The following is a 27,908-nucleotide window of genomic DNA, read 5'->3' as shown; positions in this document are numbered from 1 at the left end:
GAGTTAGTATGTGGAGGTGACATGGGAAGAGCCGCAGTTAGTCCTCAGACCTGGAGTGGTTGGGATCCATGTCAGTTCAAGCATGGCACTGCAGCCACTATCAACTGCATGGCTCAGTGGAATGAAGCAGTTCAAAATGTTGGTTATAATTCACAAACTGATGTATGGGGATAAACCCTGCAATTTGAGTAATGTATTGAAAAACATATATTCTTCAGGGACTTATTTGCTTGCTGTACCTTCATTGCAAGGATACAAGTTGCATGCCACGCATACTAGAGCCTTCCAATAGATTTGAGGGAGAACGAGAGAATGGTCGTCTGTTTTATATATGTTTTATATATTTTTATAATTGTATGTTATTTTATCTGTTAATTTTATTTCATATTTATTTATTATGGATGTATATTGTGATCCTCCTTAAACTACATTTGGGAAGAAGCAGAATACAAATATGTGTAAATAAATAAGTATAACAATCAACTGTTTTTCAAATTTAGGGGTTATTTTCTCAAGCTATCGCATGCTTGCGCCTCCAGCGGAAGCGTGTGATAGCTAGAAAGCTTTTCACATGCATGTGAAAGCAACATAGGGGTGGAGTTGGCCCCGGAAGAGGAGGAGTTGAGGCGGCACTGGGGCTGACTCTGCGAGCACAGCGCAGACAGTGAAATGGTGAGCTTCCTTATCGTTGCCTATTTCGCGCCGAATAACTACAACTTTTATGGTGTAGTTATTTGGCATGATGCTGCCAGCGATCGCACCGCGGAAGTGCGATCACTGCTGGCTAGCACAGGACTGCCCCCCGCTTTGCCCCCCGTTACCACCGGGATTCACTATGCCTTGCGGCATTAATGAATCCAGGCCTTAGGCTTACAACCGCATACTGGGTTGTGGCATATTAACAACTGGATCATGACTAGCTTCCAGAACCTATACATAGAACCTGTCAACCCCTTAGTCAACAGTATCTCCATTGTAATCTGCCTTTATCTTTATCTCCATTGTAAACCGCTCTAACTGTAACTTTATTGTAATCTACTTTGAAGTGGCAGTCCAATCACGAAAGGCGGAATATACAGTAAATCAAATATTAAATTAAGTTACTTGATGTGACCTCTTCTTCTTCCATTTATGTTTACGGTCCCTTTGTGTTTCTCTCATGCTAAGCTACCTAAAAGGTCAGTTGACCAGTGATCAATGTATGGATACATTGACTGTACTTAAAAAAAGCCCTTCATTTAAAAAGTATTAGCTTTGAAAATATATATACTTTAGTTTAAAAATCTTAAAATCTTTAAAATATTTGAATTCTTTAAGATAAATATTAAAATTCACATGTATTTACAAAATTTTGGTTTCAATTCCATCAAAAGAAATATTACATTTCCTGATTTTTTCCAATGTCTAAATAATCTCTTGGTGCAAATATTGTTCATTTCTGTCTTCAGTTTAAAAGAGAATTAATATATCAAATACAGCTGATATTCTTTCATAAATATCTTGAGATGTTCCACGCTGACAAATGTAGACATTCAAAGTAACTGTTAGGACTGATAAAGTAATTTGAAATTCACCATTTGTTTAAACAATTGTGGTGCATCAGCTAAGATATGCATATGCAAATTGAAGCATCGAATTGGCTACAGATACCGACTAGTTCCACATTTTTTGACTGGCCAAACTTGCCCATGTTTTAACCTATTCCCTGCATGGATTTTTAGCACTGATTTTTGTAAGAAAATCCAGGACTGCAACTCCATACATGAAATGGAAGACATGGATCAAAATATCCTGAAAAATTGGAAAGAGATGGTAACCCTAGAATAGGTGCTTCAAATTGAATCAGATCCTATGATGCAATTGCTGAGTCTTTGTTGTCTCAATTTGCTTCCTTTTTTTTTTTTTGTTGCTGCCTTGTGATTGAAAACAAATATTCGTTATTGTGCAGTATGGTGGCATCTTTCCCACTTGAACTGAACTATTAAAAAGATCAGCCAAATGACTACTATAATGTCAGGTACATCTAAATAGATGGTAACAAATAACATTGGAATAACAACATTTATCTTTCAAAGATGTTTCAAATACCAACCCTGACAGTGTCTCCTTAAATGTCATTGTATAAGGCACCAATTAAAAAAAAAAAAAAGACCTCAGAGAAATTCTGGTCTGACAATTTTGCTTACTGAATGGTAAACGAGTCTGTTAAAATGCTGAAAGTTTTCTTAGTTCTTTCTGTCTAAGGCATTCTCAAACACATCAAACCCTGCTTTGAAGTAAACCTGAGCGGAATTGATGCTGTTCAGCACCTTTGACAAGGCTGCTTGACGGGTCTCCTTTGACTGATGTAGCTTCCAGTGCTCCAGCACTTCTAGCAGTATTGAAAACTGGGCTGTCTTTTCATCTAGCCTGTACAGAATGTTTCTGAAAAAAAAAAATAGAGAGATTTAAATACTCTGCGATTTAGCAACTGGATGCAGAACAAGTAGTAGTAAATTGTTTTTAATCAGGAAACCATTAAGGGGTTATTTTGGTTATTCTGACAAATTTTCTGCCGACCAGGCCACACCTAAAGTTGTTCTATTTCAAAGATTGTTGAAGATGCTAGTATAATAACAGTAATGCTAATGTAAAGTTTACCACAATAACTTGCAAGCAACTTGCCTTCATATCAAAATGTCCATTTTATGAAGAGAATGAGGGCTCATATTCAGTCATGAGGAAGTTATGTGGCTAAAGGTTTGTGTGCTGTTTCTTGTTGGCAGCAAAGGAGAGCCTCAGGTCAGACAGCACCATTTTTAATTATGGCACCAGTGGGACGGGAGTGACAGAGAATTGTTTCTACCCCATTAAGGATCTGGAGGATCCTTATGGTAAGGGGTGGGGTCTGGGCGAGTGGGTGGGTATATCATAAGGGGAAGGGGAATATTTTTCTGATGATTCAGTGGGAGGCAACAGGGGTATGTTGAAGGGGAGGGGGGCCATTGGCAGAAATATATTGGGGGAGTGCTTTAACCCTGCTGGGGGGGTTGAGAGAGGTATAATCAGCAATAGCTGCCTTTTTAATGTAACCCTTGGGCTGAGGTCCTCACTGAGGAATCCAAGGCCAACTTCACTTCCAAGGGCTTACTATGCTTAGACTTCCTATAAGTCCCCTACTTTCCAGAATTTTTCTGTCAGGGGGAAAATATTCTCTAATAGGGGGTATGGGGTAAACAATTTGTTTCATTTTTTGTTTAATTTTCAGAGGTTATTCCCTACAAATTTTGTTTTGTTTAATGTTTAATATGTTTCATTTAAAAAAAATTAATCAACATAACCCCCCCCCCAAAAAAAAAAAAAAAAAAAGAAAAGAAAAAGGAAATGGGGCCTCCCAAAGCCTCCCATCCTCACCACCCATCATTCTCATCCAGAAAAATGCTAGGGCCAGGATCCCTCCTAGCCCTTACTTACCCAGTCTGGTGGGGATAGCTGGCAGGGCCTAGGAACAGGCCAAAACCTCACCTTGCATTGACCTAGGCCACGGTATATTGCCACAACCTTTACCTATGCTCTATGCAAGGCCAAAGCTTAGAGGCCTCGACCGTTTAATGACTCCTGGGCCTGAGTCTGGGTCAAAGCCTGGGCCTAGGCCCAGGCCAAGGCCCGATGCCTGGGCATGGTCTGGAGGCTGAATCTTGACATGTGGGCCTCTCTAGACCAGAGCCCAGGCCCAGGCTCAGGTCTATGGCCAATGCTGAGGCCTGTTTTGGAGACTAGATCCTGATGCTTTGGCCTTGGTCCAGGATCAGGCTTGACACTGAAGTACAGCCCAGAGGCTGGGTACCGACACCTGGGCATAGGCCAAAAACCATGGCCTGGATCAGAGACCAGGCCAGGATTCTTGGATATGACACAGGGTGCTCAACGCAAGGTCAGGTCCAGGCACTGAGGCCGGAGCCTGGACCTGACCTTTTCTTTTCTTCTTCAAATGAAGGCATCTGATGGGGATGTTCCAAAGTAAATTAAGTTTGGTGCATCCTGCTCAGCAGAAGGTGCCATTTTGCTATAAGGCAGTTAATTGAACCATCTTAGAAGTGCAGTCTAGATATATTCCATGCATTAAGACAGGTGGAAGGAAGGACAACACCTGCTGGCTTGGTTCAAAGGTGAAGTGAAAGAGAATTTTTACCAAAAAAACATCCTTCAAAAACAGGAAGAAGGATCCATTTGAAGAAAATAAGAAAAAACATAAGCATTGGCATTCCTTGCCTTGGTAACAGGTTGTCTGAGTTGGTTCTGCCTCAGTGTATTTTGCCCGCATTTCTTGGTTTCTCTCCTCCTGCTCCTGCATCTTGTCCAGTCTTCCTGCCTGTGTTTTGGTTCCTGGGCCCCTGCCTCTTGTCTGTTGTTCCCCCTTGGATCCCTTCTGGTCTGTCTCTCGCCCATCTGGATCTCGGATCGCCCACTGGATTCTGTTCTGCTCACTGCCTGTCTTGACCTCGCACTGCCCACTGGATTCTGCTTGCTTGTTGCCTGCCTTGACCTCAGACTGTTCTTTGGCAATTTTGAAGCTTCCTCCCAAATGGATGGACACGTTACTTCAACTGGTATAATTCAAAGTCCTATTTCTTATATCTTGATTTAGATATAAAGAATAAGCTTCTTATTTCTTATCCAACTTCCTCCCAGGATATCCTGATATTTTAATGGTTAACACTAGGTGGCTGTCACAATTTTCCTTTCTTCCTATTCTATCCTCCTTCCAGGAAGAAATGAAGATCCATTCCTTTACACAACTTTTGAAAAGTCGCTAGATGTCTCTGGATGAGAGACTCCTCTGAAAAACTCCTCTCTAGAAGATGGCAACTATATTCCCTTGACCAAGAGGACTTTATTTGATTGGTAAAAATAAAACCAGTCTTCAAAATCCAAAGGAAAAGGAAGGAAGGGTGGACAAAAACTTCCTTCAACAACAACAAAAAAAAAACCCAACACAAAACCAGAAGGAAATAATATTGCTTGAAATTGGGAATGTTACCCCTTCTAACTTTTCCATCTGCAGGCCTTAATCCTTAAGGCCCAAAAGGTCCTCTCTCAAAAAAGAAAGAAAAATACAGAAGCCGGAACAGCAACTTCCTGCCTACTTAGAAGTCTAACTAAAAATGCACACCCTGGCTAGATGTTTCTTTTACATAGAAGTAAGAAGCAACCAAAAAAGCAGCACATAAGGGGTAATTATAATCCACTTGGAATGCTTTCTCTCTACCTACCCTAATGGTATGGTCTTCTTAGTAGAAATCCAGTAGGATTCTCTGCATTCACATTTGTGGCTCAGAGTGGTTGGGAACACACTTTTCCATAGCCATGAATACATGGGTGTTATTTAGTAAACTGCGAGGGGAAAGGGGATTGGAGCCAAGAGTGCTGGGGTGAAGGGGAGCAAGACTGCTGGGGAGAGGGGGATTGGGAGCAAGAGTGCTGGGGAGTGGGTGTCTAGGAGGGGAGCAATGACTAGGGAACAAATCTGCTGGGGGCTGATAAGCAAGACTACTGAGGATGTGTGTATGAGAACCAGAGAGCCTGGGTCTGTGTGTGCATGTGTATGAGAGCCAGAGAGCCTGCACACCTGTGTATGCATGAGAGCCAGAAGCTTGTGAGGAAGAGAGAGGTTATGTGTGTGAAACAGAGCCTGTATGTGTGTAAAAGTGTGAGAAAGAAGGGGCATGAATCAGAGTCTGTGTGTCAGAAACAGGCTGTGGAATTTCTATTTACTAAAGCCCCTCTGACCACACTACTGATGTTGGCAGGGCCATGCTGCTTTGGAGGAGGAGGAGGTGTGCGCCCTGCCCTGCCAGAAGGAGCCCAAAGTCAGAAATAGGTTGGCCCCTGTGGTTGGAAGTTGCCCCTTGGCCATGGGAGCTGAAGAAGGAGACTGCTTCTGCCTGCTGCTTCAGTGGAGCATGATAGAAAGAGCAAGAGTGTGGGAGAGTGAGAGAGATAACATGTGTGTATGTGTGAGGAAGAAAGAGAGCAGGTGTATGGAAGACAGCATGTGTGTATATGTGGGAGACAGAGAGCATGTGTGTATGTGTGTGGAAGAGAGAGCATGTATGTGGGAGAGAGAGATTTAAAAGGAGGTAGACTTGTAACATACTATCATAGCAATATTAAAAAGTCATTTACATGCATAAAGTTCGCTTACATGTGAATATCCTATGGACAATTCAATGGCATATATTGTGGCACTTACATGGGTAAACAGCATTTACACATGTGAAACCCAGTTTAAAGCATGTATATATTTTTAAAATCAGGCCCACAGTTTATAAAATTAATAACTCTTGATAGTTTGTGAATGACCAGCAACAAGAATAAAATTTGTGAATCAATAAAATCAGGGTTAATTATATAAGAACATAAGAACATGCCATACTGGGTCAGACCAAGGGTCCATCAAGCCCAGCATCCTGTTTCCAACAGTGGCCAATCCAAGCCATTAGAACCTGGCAAGTACCCAAAAACTAAGTCTATTTCATGTTACCGTTGCTAGTAATAGCAGTGGCTATTTTCTAAGTCAACTTAATTAATAGCAAGTAACGGACTTCTCCGCCAAGAACTTATCCAATCCTTTTTTAAACCCAGCTATACTAACTGCACTAACCACATCCTGTGGCAACAAATTCTGGAGTTTAATTGTGCGTTGAGTGAAAAAGAACTTTCGCCAATTAGTTTTAAACGTGCCACATGCTAACTTCATGGAGTGCTGCCTAGTATTTCTATTATCTGAAAGAGTAAAATACCGATTCACATTTACCTGTTCTAGACCTCTCATGATTTTAAACACCTTTATCATATCCCCCCCTCAGCCATTTCTTCTCCAAGCTGAAAAGTCCTAACCACTTTACTTTCCTCATAGGGGAGCTGTTCCATTCCCTTTATCATTTTGGTCGCCCTTCTCTGTACCTTCTCTATCACAACTATATCTTTTTTGAGATGCGGCGACCAGAATTGTACACAGTATTCAAGGTGGGGTCTCACCATGGAGCGATACAGAGGCATTATAACATTTTCTGTTTTATTCACCATTCTCTTTCTAACAATTCCCAACATTCTGTTTGCTTTTTTGACTGCTGAGCACACTGAACTGATGATTTCAATGTGTTATCCACTATGACGCCTAGATCTCTTTCTTGGGTGGTAGCTCCTAATATGGAACCTAACATTCTGTAACTATAGCTGGGTTATTTTTCCTGCTCTGCATCACCTTGCACTTATCCACATTAAATTTCATCTGCCATTTGGATGCCCAATTTTCCAGTCTCACAAGGTCTTCCTGCAATTTATCACAATCTGCTTGTTATTTAACTACTCTGAACAATTTGTATCATCTGCAAATTTGATTACCTCACTCGTCGTATTTCTTTCCAGATTATTTATAAATATATTGAAAAATATGGATCCGAATACAGATCCCCGAGGCACTCCACTGCCTACTCCCTTCCACTGAGAAAATTGTCCATTTAATCCTACTCTCTGTTTCCTGTCTTTTAGCCTCTCCGATATGCTGGGAAAAATATGTTCATACAAAGTGTACTTGTGTATTTTTCAGACACATATCAGACAGACAGTTTTACAAGATGACATGTATGCATAAAATGCCTTTAAAATTAGTCTTCCTGTGTCTATGGGAATACAAATTCTGCATGACTATATAATTAATCTATGGGATGAATGCAGTATCCATAATGCGTAAGGGTTTGTCATCATGGGTTAGCTAATGGTTTATTCCTAGGGGTAGGAATTCAGACTAAGACATATTATAATAGTTTTGGGTGATCATTACAAATGCCCAGATCAAAAGTTGACCATTTTGTGAAGGAAATCATATGCATTTCAACCAATTATACACACTTCCTGTCAACTTTACAATATGCCATTATTTTTTCATACAATACCTTGAATTCAGAAGGAAAAAATTAATATAGATGTATAAAAGTTGTGTTATGTTTCCACTGCTTTAGGTATTGAGAGACAATTAAGTTAAAGCAATGCACCTCACCTTATTTTATTAACTTCCTATCTACTGAAAAATGCTTGCCTCTTGTGCATTATTTATCACTTTCAGGTATTTTATTGTCTCTATCATATTCTTCCTCTCACACATCCTCTAGGGGATATATATATTTAGGTCCTAATGAGGCCTATGCAATAAAACATATGCTTATGTTTCAACATGCAGTTCAGGAAAATATTTACATGAACATTAAAATGTCAGTTAACATGCTATGCAATACATTTTACTGAGGATACACTAAACATACCATCAATAGTATGTTCTGTGGATGTTAACAAATAAAGTGAATGTCCATGCTAGTTGCTGTGAAATCCTCCATGCAGCAAGAGGGGGGCTTTCCAGTCTTTTTCATTGAGTGTCACATGTATGATTTTTTACCCACCAGTGAGAGATTGTATGTATGCACTCGATGCAAAGAGCTCCTGGCTCTCAGGGAACGAGTCTGATCTCTGGAGGCTAGAGTAGCAGACTTGGAGGAGCTGAGGCAGACAGAGAGGTACATTGATGAGACCTTCAGGCACATAGTAGCCAAGTCCCAAATCCAGTCTGGCAGCCCCAGTGCTGCCTTGGATCAGAAAGGTCTCCCAGTAGGAGAACATCACCCTGGTGTAGCAGGAAGTGATCCTGTAGGAAGGACCTGCTCTCCAGGTGATGAATTGTCCACTCACACTGAGGACAAGTCTCCCAGGGCTACTGCCCAGGAGGGAAGTGTTAGGCCGGCCATCATAGTTGGTGATTCGATTATTAGAAATGTAGATAGCAGGGTGGCTGGTGGATGTGAGGACCGCCTGGTAACTTGCCTGCCTGGTGCGAAGGTGGCAGACCTCACGTGTCACCTAGATAGGATTATAGACAGTGCTGGGGAGGAGCCGGCTGTCGTGGTACATGTGGGCACCAACGACATAGGAAAATGTGGGAGAGAGATTCTGGAAGCCAAATTTAGGATTTTAGGTAGGAAGCTGAAATCCAGAACCTCCAAGGTGGCATTCTCTGAAATGCTTCCTGTTCCACGTGCAGGTCCCCAGAGGCAGGCAGAGCTCCAGAGAATCAATGCGTGGATGAGGCGATGGTGCAGGGAAGAGGAATTCAGCTTTGTAAGGAACTGGGGAAACCTTTTGGGAAAAGGAAGACTTTTCCGAAAGGATGGGCTCTACCTTAACCAGAGTGGAACCAAGCTGCTGGCACTAACTTTCAAAAAACAGATAGAGCAGTTTTTAAACTAGAACAAGGGGGAAAGCCGACAGTCACTCAGCAGTGCATGGTTCGGAGAAATGTATCCTTGAAGGATACTATTGAAACAGGAGAGTTAGGGCATCCCAACAGAGAGCTCCATTAAAAGCAAACATTGTCCATGTGCCTATATGTAAAAAATCACCGAAGCTAATGATTTCCGAATTATCCCTAACAACTGAAAAGCAGGTTGTTAAAACAAACAAAAAACACACTTTGAAATGTCTGTATGCCAATGCCAGAAGTCTAAGTAGTAAGATGGGAGAGTTAGTGTATAGCAGCAAATGATGAGATTGACATAATTGGCATCACAGAGACTTGGTGGAAGGAGGATAACCAATGGGACAGTGCTATATCAGGGTACAAATTATATCGCAATGATAGGGAGGATCAACTTGGTGGGGTATGGCACTTTATGTCCAGGAAGTTATAGAGTCCAACAGGATAAAGATCATACAAGAGACTAAATGCTCAGTAGAATTTAAATGGGTAGAAATCCCATGTGTGTTGGGTAAGAGTATAGAGATAGTATATTACCGTCCACCTGGACAAAATGGTCAGACAGATGATGAAATGCTAAGAGAAATCAGGGAAGCTAACCAATTTGGCAGTGCAATAATACTGGGAGATTTCAATTACCCCAATATTGACTGGGTAAATGTAACATTAGGACTTGCTAGAGACATAAAGTTCCTGGATGTAATAAATGACTGCTTCATGGAGCAATTGGTTCAGGAACCAACAAGAGAGGGAGCTATTTTAGATTTAATTCTTAGTGGTATGCAGGATTTGGTGAGCGAGGTAATGGTGGTTGGGCCACTTGGCAACAGTGATCATAACATGATCAAATTTAAACTAATAACTGGAAGGGGGACAATAAGTAAATCTGCAGCTCTAACACTAAACTTTCAAAAGGGAAACTTTGATAAAATGAGGAAAATAGAAAAAACCTGAAAGGTGCAGCTGCAAAGGTTAAAAGTGTTCAACAGGCATGGACATTGTTTAAAAATCCAATCCTAGAGGCGCAGTCCATATGTATTCCACACATTAAGAAAGGTGGAAGGAAGGCAAAACAATTACCGTCATGGTTAAAAGTGGCTATTTTAGCCAAAAAAACTCCTTCAAAAATTGGAAGAAGGATCCATCTGAAGAAAATAGGATAAAACATAAGCATTGTCAAATTAAGTGTAAAACATTGATAAGACAGGCAAAGAGAGAATTTGAAATGAAATTGGCCATAGAGGCAAAAACTCATAATAAAACTTTTTTAAATATATCCGAAGCAAGAAACCTGTGAGGGAATCGGTTGGACCATTAGATGACTGAGGGGTTAAAGGGTCTCTTAGTGAAGATAAGGCCATTGTAGAAAGACTAAATAAATTCTTTGCTTCCTGTTTACTAAAGAGAGAGATTTGGACATGATTTATCACATTTACCAATTAATATTGATTACAAACTATGTTACTGAACCTTATAGCACCTGTGTAAACTGATAGATTTTAGCATCATTACTTTTATGTGCCTTACTGTAAACCATTGTGACGGTATCCATCTTAACAACGGCATAGAAAAGGTTTAAAAATAAATAAATAAATAAAGAATGAGGATGTTGGGGAGATACCAGCTCCAGAGATGTTTTCAGGGATGATGAGTCAGACGAACTGAACAAAATCACTGTGAACATGGAAGATGTAGTAGGCCAGTTTGACAAACTAAGAACATAAGCACATAAGAAATTGCCATGCTGGGTCAGACCAAGGGTCCATCAAGCCCAGCATCCTGTTTCCAACAGAGGCCAAAACCAGGCCAAAAGAGTATCAAATCACCTGGACTGGATGGTATGCATCCTAGGGTACTGAAGAAACTCAAAAATACAATTTCTGATCTATTAGTTAAAATTTGTAACCTATCATTAAAATCATCCATTGTACCTGAAGACTGGAGGGTGGCCAATATAACCCCAATATTTAAAAAAGGCTCCAGGGGTGATTTGGGCAACTATAGACCAGTGAGCCTGACTTCAGTGCTTGGAAAAATAGTGGAAACTATTCTCAAGATCAAAATCGTAGAACATATAGAAAGACATGGTTTAATGGAACACAGTCAACATGGATTTACCCAAGGGAAGTCTTGCCTCACAAATCTGCTTCATTTTTTTGAAGGGGTTAATAAACATGTGGATAAAGGTGAACAGGTAGATGTAGTGTATTTGGATTTTCAGAAGGTGTTTGACAAAGTCCCTCATGAGAGGCTTCTAAGAAAATTAAAATGTCATGGGATAGGAGGCAATGTCCTTTGGTGGATTACAAACTGGTTAAAAGACAGGAAACAGAGAGTAGGATTAAATGGTCAATTTTCTCAGTGGAAGGGAGTGGGCAGTGGAGTGCCTCAGGGATCTGTACTTGGATCGGTGCTTTTCAATATATATATATATATATATAAATGATCTGGAAAGGAATACGATGAGTGAGGTCATCAAATTTGTGGATGATACAAAATTATTCAGAGTAGTTAAAACACAAGTGGATTGTGATACATTACAAATGGCAGATGAAATTAAATGTGGACAAGTGCAAGGTGTTGCATATAGGGAAAAATAACCCTTGCTGTAGTTACACGATGTTAGGTTCCATATTAGGAGCTACCACCCAGGAAAAAGATCTAGGCATCATAGTGGACAATACTTTAAAATCGTCGGCTCAGTGAGCTGCAGCATTCAAAAAAGCAAACAGAATGTTAGGAATTATTAGGAAGGGAATGGTTAATAAAATGGAAAATGTCATAATGCCTCTATATCGCTCCATGGTGAAACCGCACCTTGAATACTGTGTACAATTCTGGTCGCCGCATCTCAAAAAATATATAGTTGTGATGGAGAAGGTACAGAGAAGGGCAACCAAAATGATAAAGGGGATGGAACAGCTTCCCTATGAGGAATGGCTGAAGAGGTTAGGGCTGTTCAGCTTGGAAAAGAGACGGCTGACGGGGGATATGATAGAGGTCTTTAAAATCATGAGAGGTCTTGAACAAATAGAAGTGAATCGGTTATTTACATTTTCAAATAATAGAAGGACTAGGGGGCATTCCATGAAGTTAGCAAGTAGCACATTTAAGAAATGTGACAATTCTTTTTCACTCAATGCACAATAAAGCTCTGGAATTTGCTGCCAGAGGATGTGGTTAGTGCAGTTAGTGTAGCTGGGTTCAAAAAAGGTTTGGATAAGTTCTTGGTGGAGAAGTCCATTAACGGCTATTAATCAAGTTTACTTAGGGAATAGCCACTGCTATTAATTGCATCAGTAGCATGGGATCTTCTTAGTGTTTGGGTAATTGCCAGGTTCTTGTGGCCTGGTTTTGGCCTCTGTATGAAACAGGATGCTGGGCTTGATGGACCCTTGGTCTGACCCAGCATGGCAATTTCTTATGTTCTTAGTCCAAAGTGAAAGGGCTAGTTAGAAAGGGGATTTCATCTCTCCTCGATTAGGATTGTACAAATCTCACCTGCCCTCCTGCAGATCCAAAATGCAGAATTATCCAAGAAATCCTCTTCAGGTCTATCCCTTCTTCCAATTTCTCCACCCCTTGCAAGAATGCAGAAGCCCCCTCCCATACTCCCCAGGGTTATTCCCTTTCCTAATCCCTCTCTCTCACAAAATTTCAGAAGTCCCCTATTAGTTTTATGAAAGAACTCCACCCACACCTCTGGAATGATCCTTAATTCATTATTCCATGGCAGGAGAACTTGCAGAGGTCTCCTGCCATCATGGCTGCCAAATTGAGAATGATTCCACTAGCAGCACTTCACTATAAATCAAGATCTTCGATTCTTGGGAGGAGAGAACTGGATTCCTGGAATAAGGAAGGGGTAAGCATGGAGTTGTTCTATGAGGAGCTGAGACTTTGAATGTGGATCTTTGGATTTACAGGAGATGAGAAGGGGAAAGGGGTCAGCATGATCTTTAAGTAAACTACAAAATTCTTTCTGCTAACTGACCCTTTCACTCCAGGCTGGTTAGCATTGGGAGATTTTACAACAGCATGGCTGCTAAAATGTTAACACCAGGTCAGAGACAGGTATTAATGTTTTAGCTTTACTGGGTAAATAGTGAGCATTGGACAGAATACCCCACTATTAACCATGAGCCCAGAAAAGGCTCATTCGCATATTATGCTCCCTCATTTTCATCGGAGTATGCTAAACTATTTGCATGTACTCACTAACATTGGGGGGGGGGGGGGTTAAAGGACTGCTTTCAAATTCTGCGCAGAATTGTAATGTCTGCGGATCTGCACCTGTATTTGTGCAGGTAACCTTTCCTCTGAAATGTATGCATCTACTCTTTAAAATAATAAATGGAGACTTCCGGTGCAGCTCTGGAGATGGGACATCACTAATTAGATGAGCTCTGGCCAGACACGTGTTACAGCTATAGTTGGTGCCATCCACCATGGTTATCGCTCTGACACTATTTTAATTGGAACGCCCTTGAAGACACGTGAGAGCTGGCTCCCTCTCGTTATGACCACAAAACCTCTGAGAATACTGAGGGAAAAAAGCTGAATTGTGGAGCCCAAAATGGCAGTGGAGCTGGAAATGGCAATGCAAGAAATGAAAGCGGATCTCTTAAAATAAATTACCAAGAATGGATCTGCAGTTCTTGCAGATAAACAATAAATTACAATCTGATTGATGAGTCAAAGATAGCCTTGTCTCTCAACGGAATCGGATGGATGGGATCGAGCACAGAGTAATGACGCGGGAAACAACGACAGACAAACTTGAGTCTGAAGTAGCAGTTTTAAAGAAAGAAAATGCATCCTTAGCAGAGTGCATTGATGATCAAGAAAATAAAGGAAGAAGAAACAATCTTAGAATTATTGGAGTGTCAGAGAAAGTCAAAGAGTCAGATTAAGCTCATTTGGTACGTGTTACGGGACCGGGCCGTGCCCCGGTCCCTCCACTCACCTCGGGGCCGGCCCGGCCCGCGCGATGCCTTCTTCAGCCCCCTGGGCCTGCCCTGCTGCCTGCCACGGCGTCTCCACCGTGAGGGAGACGCCGCCGACTCCCGTCGCTGGCCCCGTCCCCCAGGCGCGTGCGCGGGGACTCTCCTCTTAAAGGGGCCAGCGCGGGAAAACAGAAGATTGCCGGCGGATGACGTCAGACGCTGCAGGGTATATCACCCTGCAGCTCAGGGAGGATCTTTGCCTTACAACAAGGTTCCTGGACTCCAGTCTGCTGTTGCTGCGTTCCTGGATTGCTCTCGTTTCGACCCGGCTTGTCTCCTGACTCTCCTCTGCTTCATCCTTGGTTCCGGTTCTTTGTCCCGCTTCTGCTCTGCCCTCCTTACTGGACTGATTCTTCTGGACCCTGACCTCTGGACTGGCTTTGGACCTCTCTGGATATCGACCCCTGGATTGGCTGTGGACCGCTCTCTGGACATTGACCCCTGGATTGTCTGCGGACCGCTCTCTGGACTTTGACCCCTGGATTGGCTGCGGACCGCTCTTCGGACTCAGACTCCTGGACTGGGTTCTTGGATTTCCTTCAAAAACTACATACGACCTGCTGGAGGCGCCAGCCATCTGGAACCTACGACCTGCAGGAGGCGCCTGCATCCAGACCATCTTCAGTCTTCCGGGAGTCGCCTAAGTCCCAGCGGCTGGGTTCCTACGGGCTCCTCCTGGGGGGACTCCGGCTTCCAGGGTGAATCTCCAAACATCCCAGCGGCTGGACTCCTAAGGGCTTCTCCTGGGGGAGTCTGGTCTCCAGGGTGAAGACTCATCGATCACCAGGGCCCACCGTTGTCCATCCTTCCTCAGGGTACCGAGTCCTTGGTCGCATAGGACTCCACCGTAGTCCTGTATCACAGCTTGCTCCGAGTTCCTCGAACCGCCTCCCGGTTGGGATACCTGCTGTGGTCTTCTACAGCACTCCATCCTTTATTCCAACCGGTCCAAGGGTCCACGAATACAACAGTTTGCAAGGCCATGGACCCGGCGGACCTTGCAGGCTTGAAAGCCATTCCCGGTATAGCTCAGAGGCTACAACAACAGCAAGCATGTCTTGACACCTTGACGGCAACAGTACAAGCCTTAACCGAATGCGTCGGTGGAGCCACGGCTGCCAGTCCTAACTTGTCCGGAGCTGGGCCCTCCCCTGCAATTACAGTCCCTGTCCAGATGCCAGCACCTTCATGGTTCTCAGGAGATTCAGGGCACTGCGAAGGATTCCTGAACCAATGCTATATTCGGTTCGATCTTCTCCCGCTTCAGTTTCCTACCGACAGAGTCAAGACCAGCTATATTATTTCCCTCCTGGATGGGAAACCTTTGACCTGGGCCTCCAATCTCCTGGAACGCCAGGATTCCCACCTGAACAATCTGGTCCAGTTTGTTTCTGCATTTAGGCAGGTCTTCGATGAGGCCGCTCGCAAACCCACTGCTGCTTCCGAGTTACTTCAGCTGCGGCAGGGCAATCGGCCCCTAGCAGAACATGCCATGGAGTTTCAGACTCTCGCTGCGGAGCTAAACTGGGGAAGCGACAGTTTACATGGTATCTTCTTAGAGAGTCTTTCCCCGAGATTACAGGACGAACTGGCAGTCCGCGATCTTCCTGACGATCTGAACGAACTGATTGACTTAGCCGGCAGGGTGGACCACCGCATCCAGCGTCGCTTCCGAGAGAGAAGGGCGGTTCATAGACCTACCGCCCCTGGACCGGCTCCGTCACACCGAGGAAGTTCCCCGCCAGCCCCTTCTGGGGCTTAAGACGTTGAACCATGCAGGTGGGTCGAGGACCTCTCTCCCAGCAAGAAAGAAGGAGATGTCGCTCGCAGGGTCTTTGCCTGTACTGCGGTGGAAGGGGCCACTTCCTCGCCCAGTGTAGCGAGCGACCGGGAAACGCTCGGACCTAGGAAATATTGGGGCGCTTCCCCTAGTTCATACCATTACTGACTCCCCGTGCTTTGTTCCAGTAACCTTGCTTCTTCCAGATGGAGAGTTTGAGACTCAGGCCCTAATTGACTTTGGCGCAGGAGAGAACTTCATTCTTCAGGAGCTAGCTCGGCAACTTCGGATTGGGGAACAACCCTAAGATCCTCCACTGCGCATTTCCTCCATCCAGGGAGGACTTCTTCCAGGTACCATCTCTACCCGCACCCAACCGCTCATCCTATGTACTGGCGTCCTGCACCAGGAGGAGATCTCCTTTCTCATTTTAGAGAGATTGATGCACCCAATCATTCTAGGAATGCCCTGGCTTCGGAGACACTCGCCTGTCATTGCTTGGGACTCCCTCCAGGTAACTTCCTGGGGGCCAACCTGCTTTCGCTCCTGCCTGTCTAAGGTGCTTCGGGCCCCGGTGTCCCTCCTGACGACTTCTTTGACACTGCCTCCACCTTATCAAGAGTTCTATGATGTCTTCTCCAAGGAGAAAGCCGAGATTCTTCCCGAACATCGCCCATTCGATTGTGCAATGTATGTATAGATAGTCAGAGAGTGAAATGAAACATTCATCCCTAGATTTAGGATGTCAACTCAGAAGCAGGCCTATGGTACTCAAGCCAGTCCTTGCGCATTACGCCTCTCCACCCCTCCCTTCCAGCCAGTTACATTTTCAGAATATCACTAATGAATATGCATGAGCTATATTTGCATATGCTGTAGGCAAAACATGCAAATATATATCATGCATATTCATTAGCCTGAAAATCCTATTAGTAAGGTAGGTTTGAGGACCAGTTTGAGCACTACTGAAGTAGGCCAATTAAAGAACTGAAGCTGGATGGCCATCTTTATCTGGGTCCAGGGTAGTCACAGTTATACTGATAATATGAAGACAATTTTCTGAATTCCACATTTATGTCCAGATGATCAGAGTTCAATACAGTATTATGCAGCTCAGATTACTGGACTGATTTTTTCTGCATCTATCAAAGTGGATGCATATTTATCATGCATTTAAAAAAATACCTTCACAGCACAGTTGTTGAAACCAAAGCACAGTTGAATCTTTGTATGGTGAAATCTTTCATTTTGATATATGACCATACTTAGAGGACTAATATACAGTGGAATTACACAGTGTCTGTTTCTATAATTTTCATAACATATCATTGTGCTCTGCATTGTTAGTCATATTTGTAATCAATGTATATCCACAGCATGGGACTTTCAAGCCTTTATTTAAAAAGACAAAAATTATTGCAGTAAAGGCTTTCTATCTGTTATAATATATAATACTCCATTCAAATTTTTATGAGCAGATAAAAATGTGATTTATAATTTACAGGGGAAAATAATCAAAAGTGCCTGTGGTGGTGCAAACTCTGGGGGTACTTTTACCCATGGGGATTGCACCAATAATCACAGCAAAAGTTGCTTTCTCTGGAGCTAACTCCAGAGCAAACCTATGACATTATTGCATTCTCTGAGTTCACCTCGCCTTTGAGAATTCTTCCCAAGTATATACATTGTTAAAAAATATCGGGTACATTTGAAAAGAAACGCACGTATGCCCATAAATGCGCATATTGCAGCATGCGGTATTTTGCGCATAGTTGGGTAGATTTTATAAATTTACGTGAGCCCGGTGCGCGCTGCCTGTTCCCTCCGAGGCCGCTCCGAAATCGGAGCGGCCTCGGAGGGAACTTTCTTTCCACCCCCCCGCACCTTCCCCTCCCTTCCACTACCTAACCCACCCCCCCGGCCCTATCTAAACCCCCCCTACCTTTTTTGGCAAATTTACGCCTGCCGAAAGCAGGTGTAAATCTGCGCGCGCCAGTGGGCTGCTGGCGCACCATCACCCAACCTGGGGGATGGTACGGAGGCCTCGACCATGCCCCCAGGCCGGCACCACGCCCCCGGTCCCACCCCAAACTGCCCCCTGACCCCAGACACACCCCGGACACACCCCCTCCCCGCCCCTTTTATGAAGCCCCGGGACTTACACGCGTCCTGGGGCTGTGCGCGCACCGGCGGCCTATGCAAAATAGCATTCCTACTCCAACTTCCATCTGCTGGGACTCAGAACGAGGCTGGGTCCCGCAATGTTTGAGGGGTATTTAAATGAGATTTCAGTGAAACTATGGGGTCAACACATAACCCAAGTGAAAGAGCTTATAAAAAAGCTTCCCACTCTGTTACCACATTGAGGGCTTAGGCAACTGATAACACTTCCAGACCTCCTTAGTTTAATAGCCTCTCTTAGCCCCGATCCTTGAAACCCTGCTTATCTATTTATTTTTCATTCATGACTTACATGCCATCCATAGCAGAAGTAAAGTAATGTGGCAGGGGACAACAGCGTGTGCTTATGCGTGTAAGTATTTGTGTGCTGATTTCGATATGAAATCCAGGAACACTCATGCCCTGCCTAGACAACGCCCATGCTATGCCCCTTTTTTGAAAAAAATATTTTTGTGCATGTAGTGGGAGATACGCACATACGTGGGAGCCTTTTAAAATTTGCTTGGCGTTTTCCGGCCTGACTTATGCAAGTATCTCCTGGTTTTAGCTTTTAAAATTCACCAGCATGTTAAGATTTAGAGATTGAAGCTAGTTGCTATTTGCTGAAAATCACTGCTAAGCACATAACAGTATTGCAAACACTTATCTTTTCCAGCACTGACTACTGCAATACACTCTTAGCAGGACTCCCAAGCACATCGATAAGACCACTCCAGATACATCAAAATACTGCAGCCAGAATACTGACGGGAAAAAAGAGGAGGGACCATATAACCGAAACTCTAGCAGACTTACATTGGTTACCCATCGAATACAGGATAAAATACAAGGCCTTATGTACTATACACAAACTAATATATGATAAAGAAGCAGACTGGCTAAACACAGCCTTACGAATGCACATTCCACAAAGAAACCTCCGCTCAGCAAACAAAGCACTACTAACAATCCCTTCCGTAAAGTCAGCAAAATTAACCCAAGTGAGAGAAAGGGCTTTATCATTGGCTGGGCCCATACTATGGAACACGATGCCCCCTGAACTCAGATTACAGAATAATCTCAAAACAAGAAAAATTTAAAAACATGGCTCTTTAAAAAAGCCTTCACTAAAGAGTGTGGAGGGTAGAGAATGAAAGTACAGAGTAATGCAGATGAGAATGAATTTACTCAATCCTACATTTAAGAAGTAATATCGCAAAGAGATAGTAACTCAATAATATACCTGGACTTGACCAACATTACTCAAATAATGATTTTATTTATGAAATTGTAACCGAACTTTATTGGCACTTGTTAGAATGTACAATATCCTACATTTACTTACCTTAGTCTATGTGCCTATTTGTAAACCGTTGCGATGGTATATAACTTAGCGACGGTATAGAAAAGTTTTTAAATAAATAAATAACTAAAAAAAATTTTCCCTTCCCTAACTTTGCCCTTGTTGCTAACCACTTTTTAGGAAATTTAAATTTAGAAACACAGTGAAACTTGAAACTGTATGCATTCAGCCCTAGTAAATTTCCAAAAGTGCCAATTTAGGAGCCTTAAAGTTAGGGGCCTAAACCCTTTGAAAACTGACCTCTCTAAGCTTATCCCATCCTTTCTTAAATTCTGCTACTATTATTGCTTCCATCACTTCATCCAGAAGGCTGTCTTGTGCATCCACTAGAATGAGCATTTGTTTAAAAATTTATGGTAATCTGCACTCAAATGGCTAATTTTTTGTTTTATTTTACTCTAAAATAGTCCTATTCCCTTTAATATTTCAGAAAATAGTATGCACTATTTACAAAGAACATGCACTATTTTTAATAAATGAAAAGAAAAAAAATACCACAAAATGAAATTTGGGCAAAAAAACAGCCAGAATAGAAATGAAACAAACAGAATTAAATAATTGTGGCTACACATCCCCTAGTGTCCACTAAACTCTCCATGAATTAATGTTACTTTTGTGCCTACCCCTTTGAAGTTTCTTCACTCTTCTTCTTTAAAACCTCCTTGAAGTAATATATTATTTTATTTCACTTTTGAGTTTAATGGAAAATGTGTGATTGTATAGTACGATAACATGAAAAGTGATGTGTCATTGAAGCAGTGCAATAAGAATTTTTTATTTGAAATAGAGAAAATGATATTTATTTATTTATTTGTCGAGTTTTATATACCTTCGTTCGGTTTCACCATCACAACGGTTTACAAAGGATCGATTTCTACAATCATACAATTGATAACATGGCTTAATTGTCATTCTAGTACAGTGGTTCTCAACCCTGTCCTGGGGACCCGTCCAGCCAGTCAGGTTTTCAGGCTATCCACAATGAATATGCATGAGAGAAAATTTGCATGTTATGGAGGCAGTGTATGCAAATTTTCTCTCATGCATATTCATTGTGGATAGCCTGAAAACCCGACTGGCTGGGGGGGTCCCCAGGACAGGGTTGAGAACCACTGTACTAGAATGACAATTAAGCCATGTTAACAATTGTATGATTGTAGAAATCGATCCTTTGTAAACCGTTGTGATGGTGAAACCGAACGAAGGTATATAAAACTCGCCAAATAAATAAATAAATAAATATCATTTTCTCTATTTCAAATAAAAAATTCTTATTGCATATTTTTCATAATAGATATAATGCAAGTATTGTTAAATGCACATCCTTTGAAAAAAAAAAGTATCACTTTATATAAATGCATTTGTACCTATTCATGAGAAATAACAAATGAATGAATTAATAAATATTCAGTGTTAGGCCTGCAAACTAGTATGAAAACATTTGGTTTCCCATAATTGCTTTCTGGCTTGTTCTTTAGAAAGCACCATGAATTTCTATTGATACCTTTCCTGGCTGGTGCTGCATATATTTCTGACACTTCAATCATGTTTTAATTGAAATATTTTTCTGTGGCCTACACATTTAAAATAGCATTATTTCCACCCCTTTGTCTATTTGGTTAAATATCACCCCCCCCTCCCTTCATCTTTAACTGTTCTGATCTTAGAAATATAATTCATACAGACAGCCTGACCCACACACACAACACAAAGGGACTGAAAAAGGAAAGTGCAATACATTATTGATGACACTAATGAAATTACAACACACATCACTCATCTTAATGGGTCTGCTTCAATGACACATCACAGTGACCTGAGAAGTGCAGTGCCAAACTAGGAAACCTAATTAATTACTCTAGGCAGCACTATTGAGGGAGATGAAGCGTCTTCATCTAACCGACAAATCAGTCTTACTCTATGAAGGCATGGGGATATGCAAAATGAATTTTTAAAGAAAACCTTTTATGGTCCTTATGAGTCATTTCCATGCCCATGAACAGGTGCGTTATTGATGAATATAATGAGTTTCCTTACGAATCCTTTTTTTTCGGACAATTGCATTCCAGATGAGTGGGGAATCTTTATTTACCTTTTCCAGTAGTACTTGGACTAGGGGGAGGCTGCATGAAATTAGCAGAGAGAAGATTTACAACACATTTCAGAAAGTTTTTTTTTTTTTTCCACTCAACGCACAATCAAGCTGTGGAATTTGTTGGCAGATGACCTGGTCAAGGCCTCTAGCATAGCTGGATTTAAAAGTGGAGGTGTAAAGGTAAGCGCAGTGAACTGTGAACCATGGCACCAGGGTTCAAAACCCCCTGCCACTTCCTTGAGGCCTTGGGCAAATCACTTCACCCTCCATTGCCTCAGGTAAGGGCTTTTCATCAATGCATTTTGCCCATAGACACAGAATGGGAGAAATGCCTTAATGAATCAGGCCCTTAAGATTATGAGCCAATTGGGGACAGAGAAATACCTAGCTGAATATAAAGGGCCAGATTTTATAACATGCACACGGGTGTAGATTTGTTTGCACAACCCGGTGCGAACAAATCTATGCCCGATTTTATAACATGCGCGCGCAGCCGCACACATGTTATAAAATACAGGGTCGGCGCATACAAGGGGGTACACAATTGTGCAACTTGTGTGTGCCGAGCCGCCTTCCTCCGTTCCCTCTGAGGCTGCTCCAAAATCAGAGCAGCCTCGGAGGGAACTTTCCTTCTGCCCCCCCCCCCGCACCTTCCCCTCCCCCTTCCCCTATCTAACCCGCCCCCAGCCCTAACTAACCCCTCCCTGACCTTTGTTGAAGAAGTTATGCCTGCATCTGGACAGGCGTAACTTGCGTGCATCCGCTCTCCATCCCCCGGCCTGGTGGCTGTTACGGAGGCCTCGGTCCCGCCCCCCAGAATGCCCCCGGGCAGGCGCCCCGTCCATGGCCCCGCCCCCGGAACGACCATTTTTTCAAGTCCCGGGACTTACGAGCGTTCCGGGGCTTGCGCGCACCGCCGAGCCTATGCAAGATAGGCTCGGCACTCGCAGGGGGAGGCAGGGGTAGGTTTTCAGGGGTTGCATGCGTAACCCTTTGAAAATCTGCCCCAATATGCATTGAAGTGACTAAAAGGCAAAATATAAAATCAAATAAAATTAAATTTTAAAAATGGAGTTTAGACAAGTTCCTGGAGGAAAAATCCTAAAGAAAAGAATGATTAGATGGGTAAACTCAGTGAAAGCTAGCTTTTTTCTCTCGGAGTGAGCAGCAGGAAATTGGATCTACTCTTTGAAATATGTTGGGTATTTCCTAATGATCTGGATTGGCCACTGTGAAAGAGGATGCTAGACTCGATGGACCTCATTCTTCCTCCCTAGTTGTCACACAGCAGCTGACATTCTGTTCCAAAAGTCAGAAACTAGGGATATGCATTCGTTTTCAAGGAATGTGCAATCCGCAATGCATAAGTCCCTGTTCGTTTGATTCATGGGTTCGCAAAATGCATGGCGATCCCCCAAGAATGAAACATATCATATTAGTTTCATTCTTTTGTTTCCCAGTGATTTCTTAGCAGCCGTTTGAAATAGGAGAAGGCCATGTGGGAGTATCCATAGCAAAAACCAGCCCTTTCCTGTGAGTCATAAGTGTCCTCACAACCCTGTCATAGACAGGTTGGCAACATATCAGAGCTAAGCATTGTTCTAATGTAGCCAATCGCTGCTCTCAGTACTCTGTGATGCTGTTCCTGCTGATGCTCTACTATTTATACCTTAAGCACGCGGCGTGCCATGCACTTTTTTCTCGGGTGTTGTCTAGGGAGGTGGCTTTACTCAGAGCTAGTCTGAGTATCTCAAATCTGTATTCAATTGCTATTGCTGCTGTGTTGGCTACTTTGATAGAATTTTCCACTGAAAAAGATATGTGTTCGTTTCTGCTGCTGAGCCAGCCTAGACTATTTTACTGCACTTTTTTTTTTTTTTTATTGAACTCAGACTGTCTCTCTGTCTCTCCCACTGAGACAAGCTGCCAGCAGTGGCATTTTGCTGCTGATCTTACTCCCTGGGGTAGGTTGCAGGCAGGGTTTGGGTGGTGTGGGTGGGAGATACTGTTGGTAGTTTCAAAGAACAAGTAGCATCACTGTGGGAATTGGGCTTGCTCAGGCTTCCAGTTTGTTCTCGGTGTGTGTGTGTGTGTGTGTGTGTGTAGTTTTACATACTCACATATATTGGTACAGAGGTGTTCAGTCACCAATAAAGAAATAATTCTTTTAATTGAAATCCCTAGTAGGCAGTGACATTAAATACATGATGTCAGGGAAAGCTAGACATAGTCGAGTGATTGGGACTGGCAGAGGAGGCACTTTAAAAGGCAGTGCCAGTCCCCCATTAAAGTTAAAAAGGGAGCTGTTCCAATCTAAAATCTCTGGAGGGGCAGGCAGTTCCATCCGGAAAAAACTGAAATTTAAAGATGATGCACCGGCAACACCTGTTTCTTACCCTGTAGTTTTGGAGGTGAGGGAAGGGGAGGCTGAGTCATGCAAGACTAAAGGGCAACAATGCGTCAGCAGACTCTACTTAGCATTAACAATGTAGCACAGGCACTGTTTTCTTCTGAATTCCGATGAAGAATCATCTTCTGTGGGATAGTCATCATCAGAAATGGAAGAAATAATAGCTAAAGAAGGTTTAGGAGAATTAGTTCTGTCTTAGCCTCCACTTCAGTGCTGCAGGGGAGAGATGAAACTGATGATGATGAAGAGGAGAGCAGACAGCGCAGGCACAGAGTGTGACTGATGCCCCTGGCATTGCTTCTCAGGTTGCACCCACTACTTCAACTCCCGTGCCAGTATTCACCCCAAAGGCTATAGAGAAGGGATCACAAAAGAAATCTGAGATCTGGAGCCACTTTAAAGTGACGGAGGACCTGCGTTTTGCTCAGTGTAATTACTGTGCCATGGCTATTAGCAGAGGCAAGCAAATGGGATATCTAACTAATTTTGGCATGATGCATCATATGCAGAAGCAACACCCAATAGTACTGCCATCTGGGGATGGCAGTGCCAGACAGGGGACCCCTTTTTCAAGGCAGCGTAAAGTGGTTGAAAAGGAGCAGAGTCATCCTACACCCTCAGCCCCTTCTAGCAGTCAGGTGGCAGGCCAGCAGCCCCCTGCCATGTGTCAGAAGTGACAACCCACCATGGAGGAAATGGGGTGGTGTTCGGTAACGCTATCCCAGGGAAGGAGGCAGGCAGCCTCAAAAGTTGTAACTAGGAGCATTGGGGAAATGATTGCCCTTGATGACCAGCCCTTACAGGTAGTGGAGAATGTGGATTTCAAGCATTTGCTGAAGGTCTTAGTTCCAAATTACAAAGTCCCCTCCAGAACCACATTTAGCAGAAAGGTCATCCCCAGCCTGTACAACCAGTGTCGCAGTCGCATCCAAGCGCTGCAAGCTTAGGCAGAGGAGAGTGTGCATTTTATCTGTGATATCTGGACCTCAATGAATGCTGCACAATCTTACCTCTCCCTGAGAGCATACTGGTGGGACCTGGCTGAGGCAGGGGCAGGCAGCAGCTCTATTAGTGAACAAGTATCAGGGTGGAGGTGGGCTTTACTGCACACCCACCTGATGGATGAGGCCCATACCTCAGCCAATATTCTAGCATGCAACAGACAGATGCTGGCGGGCTGGCAGCTACTCCAGCGAGACAGGAATCTTCAGGCAGGGTTCTTTGCCAATGGTGCAAACATGATAAAGGCAATATGCGATGGGCGCTTTCAGAACATCCGATGTTTTGCACACACTCTACACCTGGTAATGAAGTCAGCTCTGGGGTTGGAGTCCATTCACCAAGAGAATGAATACCTACATATGTTAATACACAAGTGCAGGAACATAGCAGTGCACTTCCACAGAAGTATGAAGACGAGGCAGGTTCTCCAACAAGAGCAGACTGATTTGGAGATGCCTCACAAGCGTCTCATTCAAGAAATTGGCACCCGGTGGAATTCCACCTATATGATGCTGCAGAGGTTAGTGGAGCACAGACACCCCTTCATGAACTTTCTGCGGCAATGGACATAGGTGTGCATAGTCCCCTAGGGCATCATGATTGGTTAGTCATGAGACAGCTGGTAAAAATCCTGCAGCCCTTCAAGGATGCCACAGAGGAGCTGAGTTCCAGAAGTGCCACCTTGGCTGACATCATCCTTATAGTTTATTTTCTGGAAGAAAATTTGGAGGGCTTTAAACAGGAAGAGGGAATGATAGTAGAGGTGCTGCATTGTCTAGACTTTTTGCAGAAGCAGGTGCAAGAGAGATTAAGACCTTTAACAAAATACCACACATACATGCTCGCCACAGTCTGTGATCTCCGTGTGAAAGGGAAACTCGCCCTACAGTCCAAATTGTCTCACATTTGTGAAGGACCTGGTGTTAGTAAAAGTTTGTGAACAGTAGTGCCATAGGCAGAGACAGATTAGGCATGAAGCAGAGGAGGAAACAGCGGGCACTTCAGAGAGTAGTGCAAGCCAAAGCTGGAGCAGCACTCTGCCAGTGACAGCTAGTACTTCCTCCTCCACTTCAGTACGCCAAAGCCATGTTGCACCTAAAACAGCATCTGTTCTGGAATGGTCTAGAGCAGGGGTCGGGAACCCATGGCTCGCGAGCCAGATATGGCTCTTTTGAGGGCTGCATCTGGCTCGCAGACAAGTGTCGCCACACTTCGCGGTTCCCCGCTGACCCAGCTGCTCCCCGGTTCTCCGCCGCCCGGGCTTAAAATGCTGTCAGCCCGGGCGGAACGCGGCGGGACAGCTGGAGTCAGCGGCACCAGCGTGCTCTCTTCTCCTCCTCCCCCCCCCCCGCAGCCCGGAAGAGGAAGTGGTGAGCATCGGGTGCCTGCGCGGAAGAAGAGACCACGCTAGTGTGGTCTCTTCTTCCCGCGCAGGCACCCGATGCTCTCCACTTCCTCTTCTGGGCCGCGGGGGGGGGGGGGGGAGGAGGAGGAGAGAGCACGCCGGCAGCGGCACGACTGGAGTCAGCTGGGGGCCAGCGCTGGAGTCATCGGGTGCCTGCGCGGGAGTCTTCCCGCGCAGGCACCCGATGCTTACCACTTCCTCTTCCGGGCCGCGGGAAGAAGAGAGCACGCCGGTGCTGAGCGGCACCGGCGTGCTCTCTTCTTCCCGCGGCCCGGAAGAGGAAGTGGTGAGCATCGGGTGCCTGCGCGAGAAGAAGAGGCCACGCTTGTGGGAAGAAGACTGCAGCGCAGCTCGGAGGAAAATGAAGAGTTTCAACCGTGGCCGATGGGACTCCGCCTCCGCGAGGGCTGAAAATGAAGGAGGTTAGTGTTGGGAGGAGGCTGCTGCTGCCGCGAGTTCCTGGGGTGGGGGTGGGGGAGAGAGAGAGTGAATGAGCGAGCAAGCGTGTGTGTTTGAGATCCTGTGTGTGTGAGTGAGATTGCATGTATGTGAATGATTGAGAGCCTGTGTATGTGAAAGAGAGTATGTCTGTGATTGAGAGCCTGCCTGTGAGAGAGAGAGCATGAATGTAAGTTTACCATTGGGAACCTGTATGTGTAAGTTTGTGATTGAAAACCTGTTTGTGTGAAAGAGTATGTGTGTATGATTGAGATCCTTTGTGTGTGAGAGAAATCATGTGTATGTATGATTAAGAGCCTGTGTGTATAAGTAAGAGAGAGATCATGTGTGTCTGTGTCTGATTGACAGCTGGTTTAGGTGATGGAGCATGTGAGTATGTGATTGAGAGCCTGTGTTTAAATGAGAGAGAGAGACCATGTGTGTCTGTGTGTGATTGAGAGCTGATTTAGGTGAGGGAGCATGTGAGTATGTGATTGAGAGCCTGTGTGTAAATGAGAGAAAGAGAGGACATGTTTGTAAGCATGTGAATGAAAGTCTGTGTGTGAGAGAAAAAGACAGCATGTATTTATGTGATTGAAAGCCTGTGTGTGTGTGTAAGCGTGAAAAGATAGACAGCATGTATGTAAATGTGTAATTAAGAGCCTATATAAGTGAGTGAGAAAAAACATGTGTATATGTGAGTACTGAGAGCATGTGTGTATAGGTGTGTCATTGAGAGCCAGTGTGAGAGAGAGCGCTGGTATGTGACTGAGAGAGGAGAAAGTTCCAAGCAAACCACCCCACCTCCTGCTAATTCAGAACAATCTCAGGACACCTGGATATCAAACGTTCCCAGGTATGCAGAGCAAAAAAATTTTTGTATCCTTATTATTTTTCATTACTGGATCTTTGTGTCTGCTATTTTGAAATATTTTGTTGGTATCTGGAAATGTTTTATATGAA

At 43.7% G+C, this 27,908-nt stretch overlaps 1 protein-coding gene across 1 annotated transcript in view; it reads right to left on the bottom strand.

Annotated features, from left to right (window-relative positions):
* Positions 1–1,344: 1,344 nt before the first annotated feature.
* Positions 1,345–27,908, bottom strand: part of LOC115082265 (inactive N-acetylated-alpha-linked acidic dipeptidase-like protein 2) — a 100,601-nt gene continuing 74,037 nt past the window's right edge. The window contains exon 4 of the mRNA XM_029586510.1: positions 1,345–2,424. Within this exon, the coding sequence (XP_029442370.1) occupies positions 2,226–2,424 (199 nt within the window). The 3' untranslated portion in view covers positions 1,345–2,225. The remainder of the gene's footprint in view (positions 2,425–27,908) is intronic.

This window comes from Rhinatrema bivittatum, unplaced genomic scaffold (genome assembly GCF_901001135.1).
Source record: "Rhinatrema bivittatum unplaced genomic scaffold, aRhiBiv1.1, whole genome shotgun sequence".
Taxonomy (NCBI): Eukaryota; Metazoa; Chordata; class Amphibia; order Gymnophiona; family Rhinatrematidae; genus Rhinatrema; species Rhinatrema bivittatum.
Note: the sequence above shows the minus strand (reverse complement) of the source record. Positions and strands in the feature narration are given on the sequence as shown.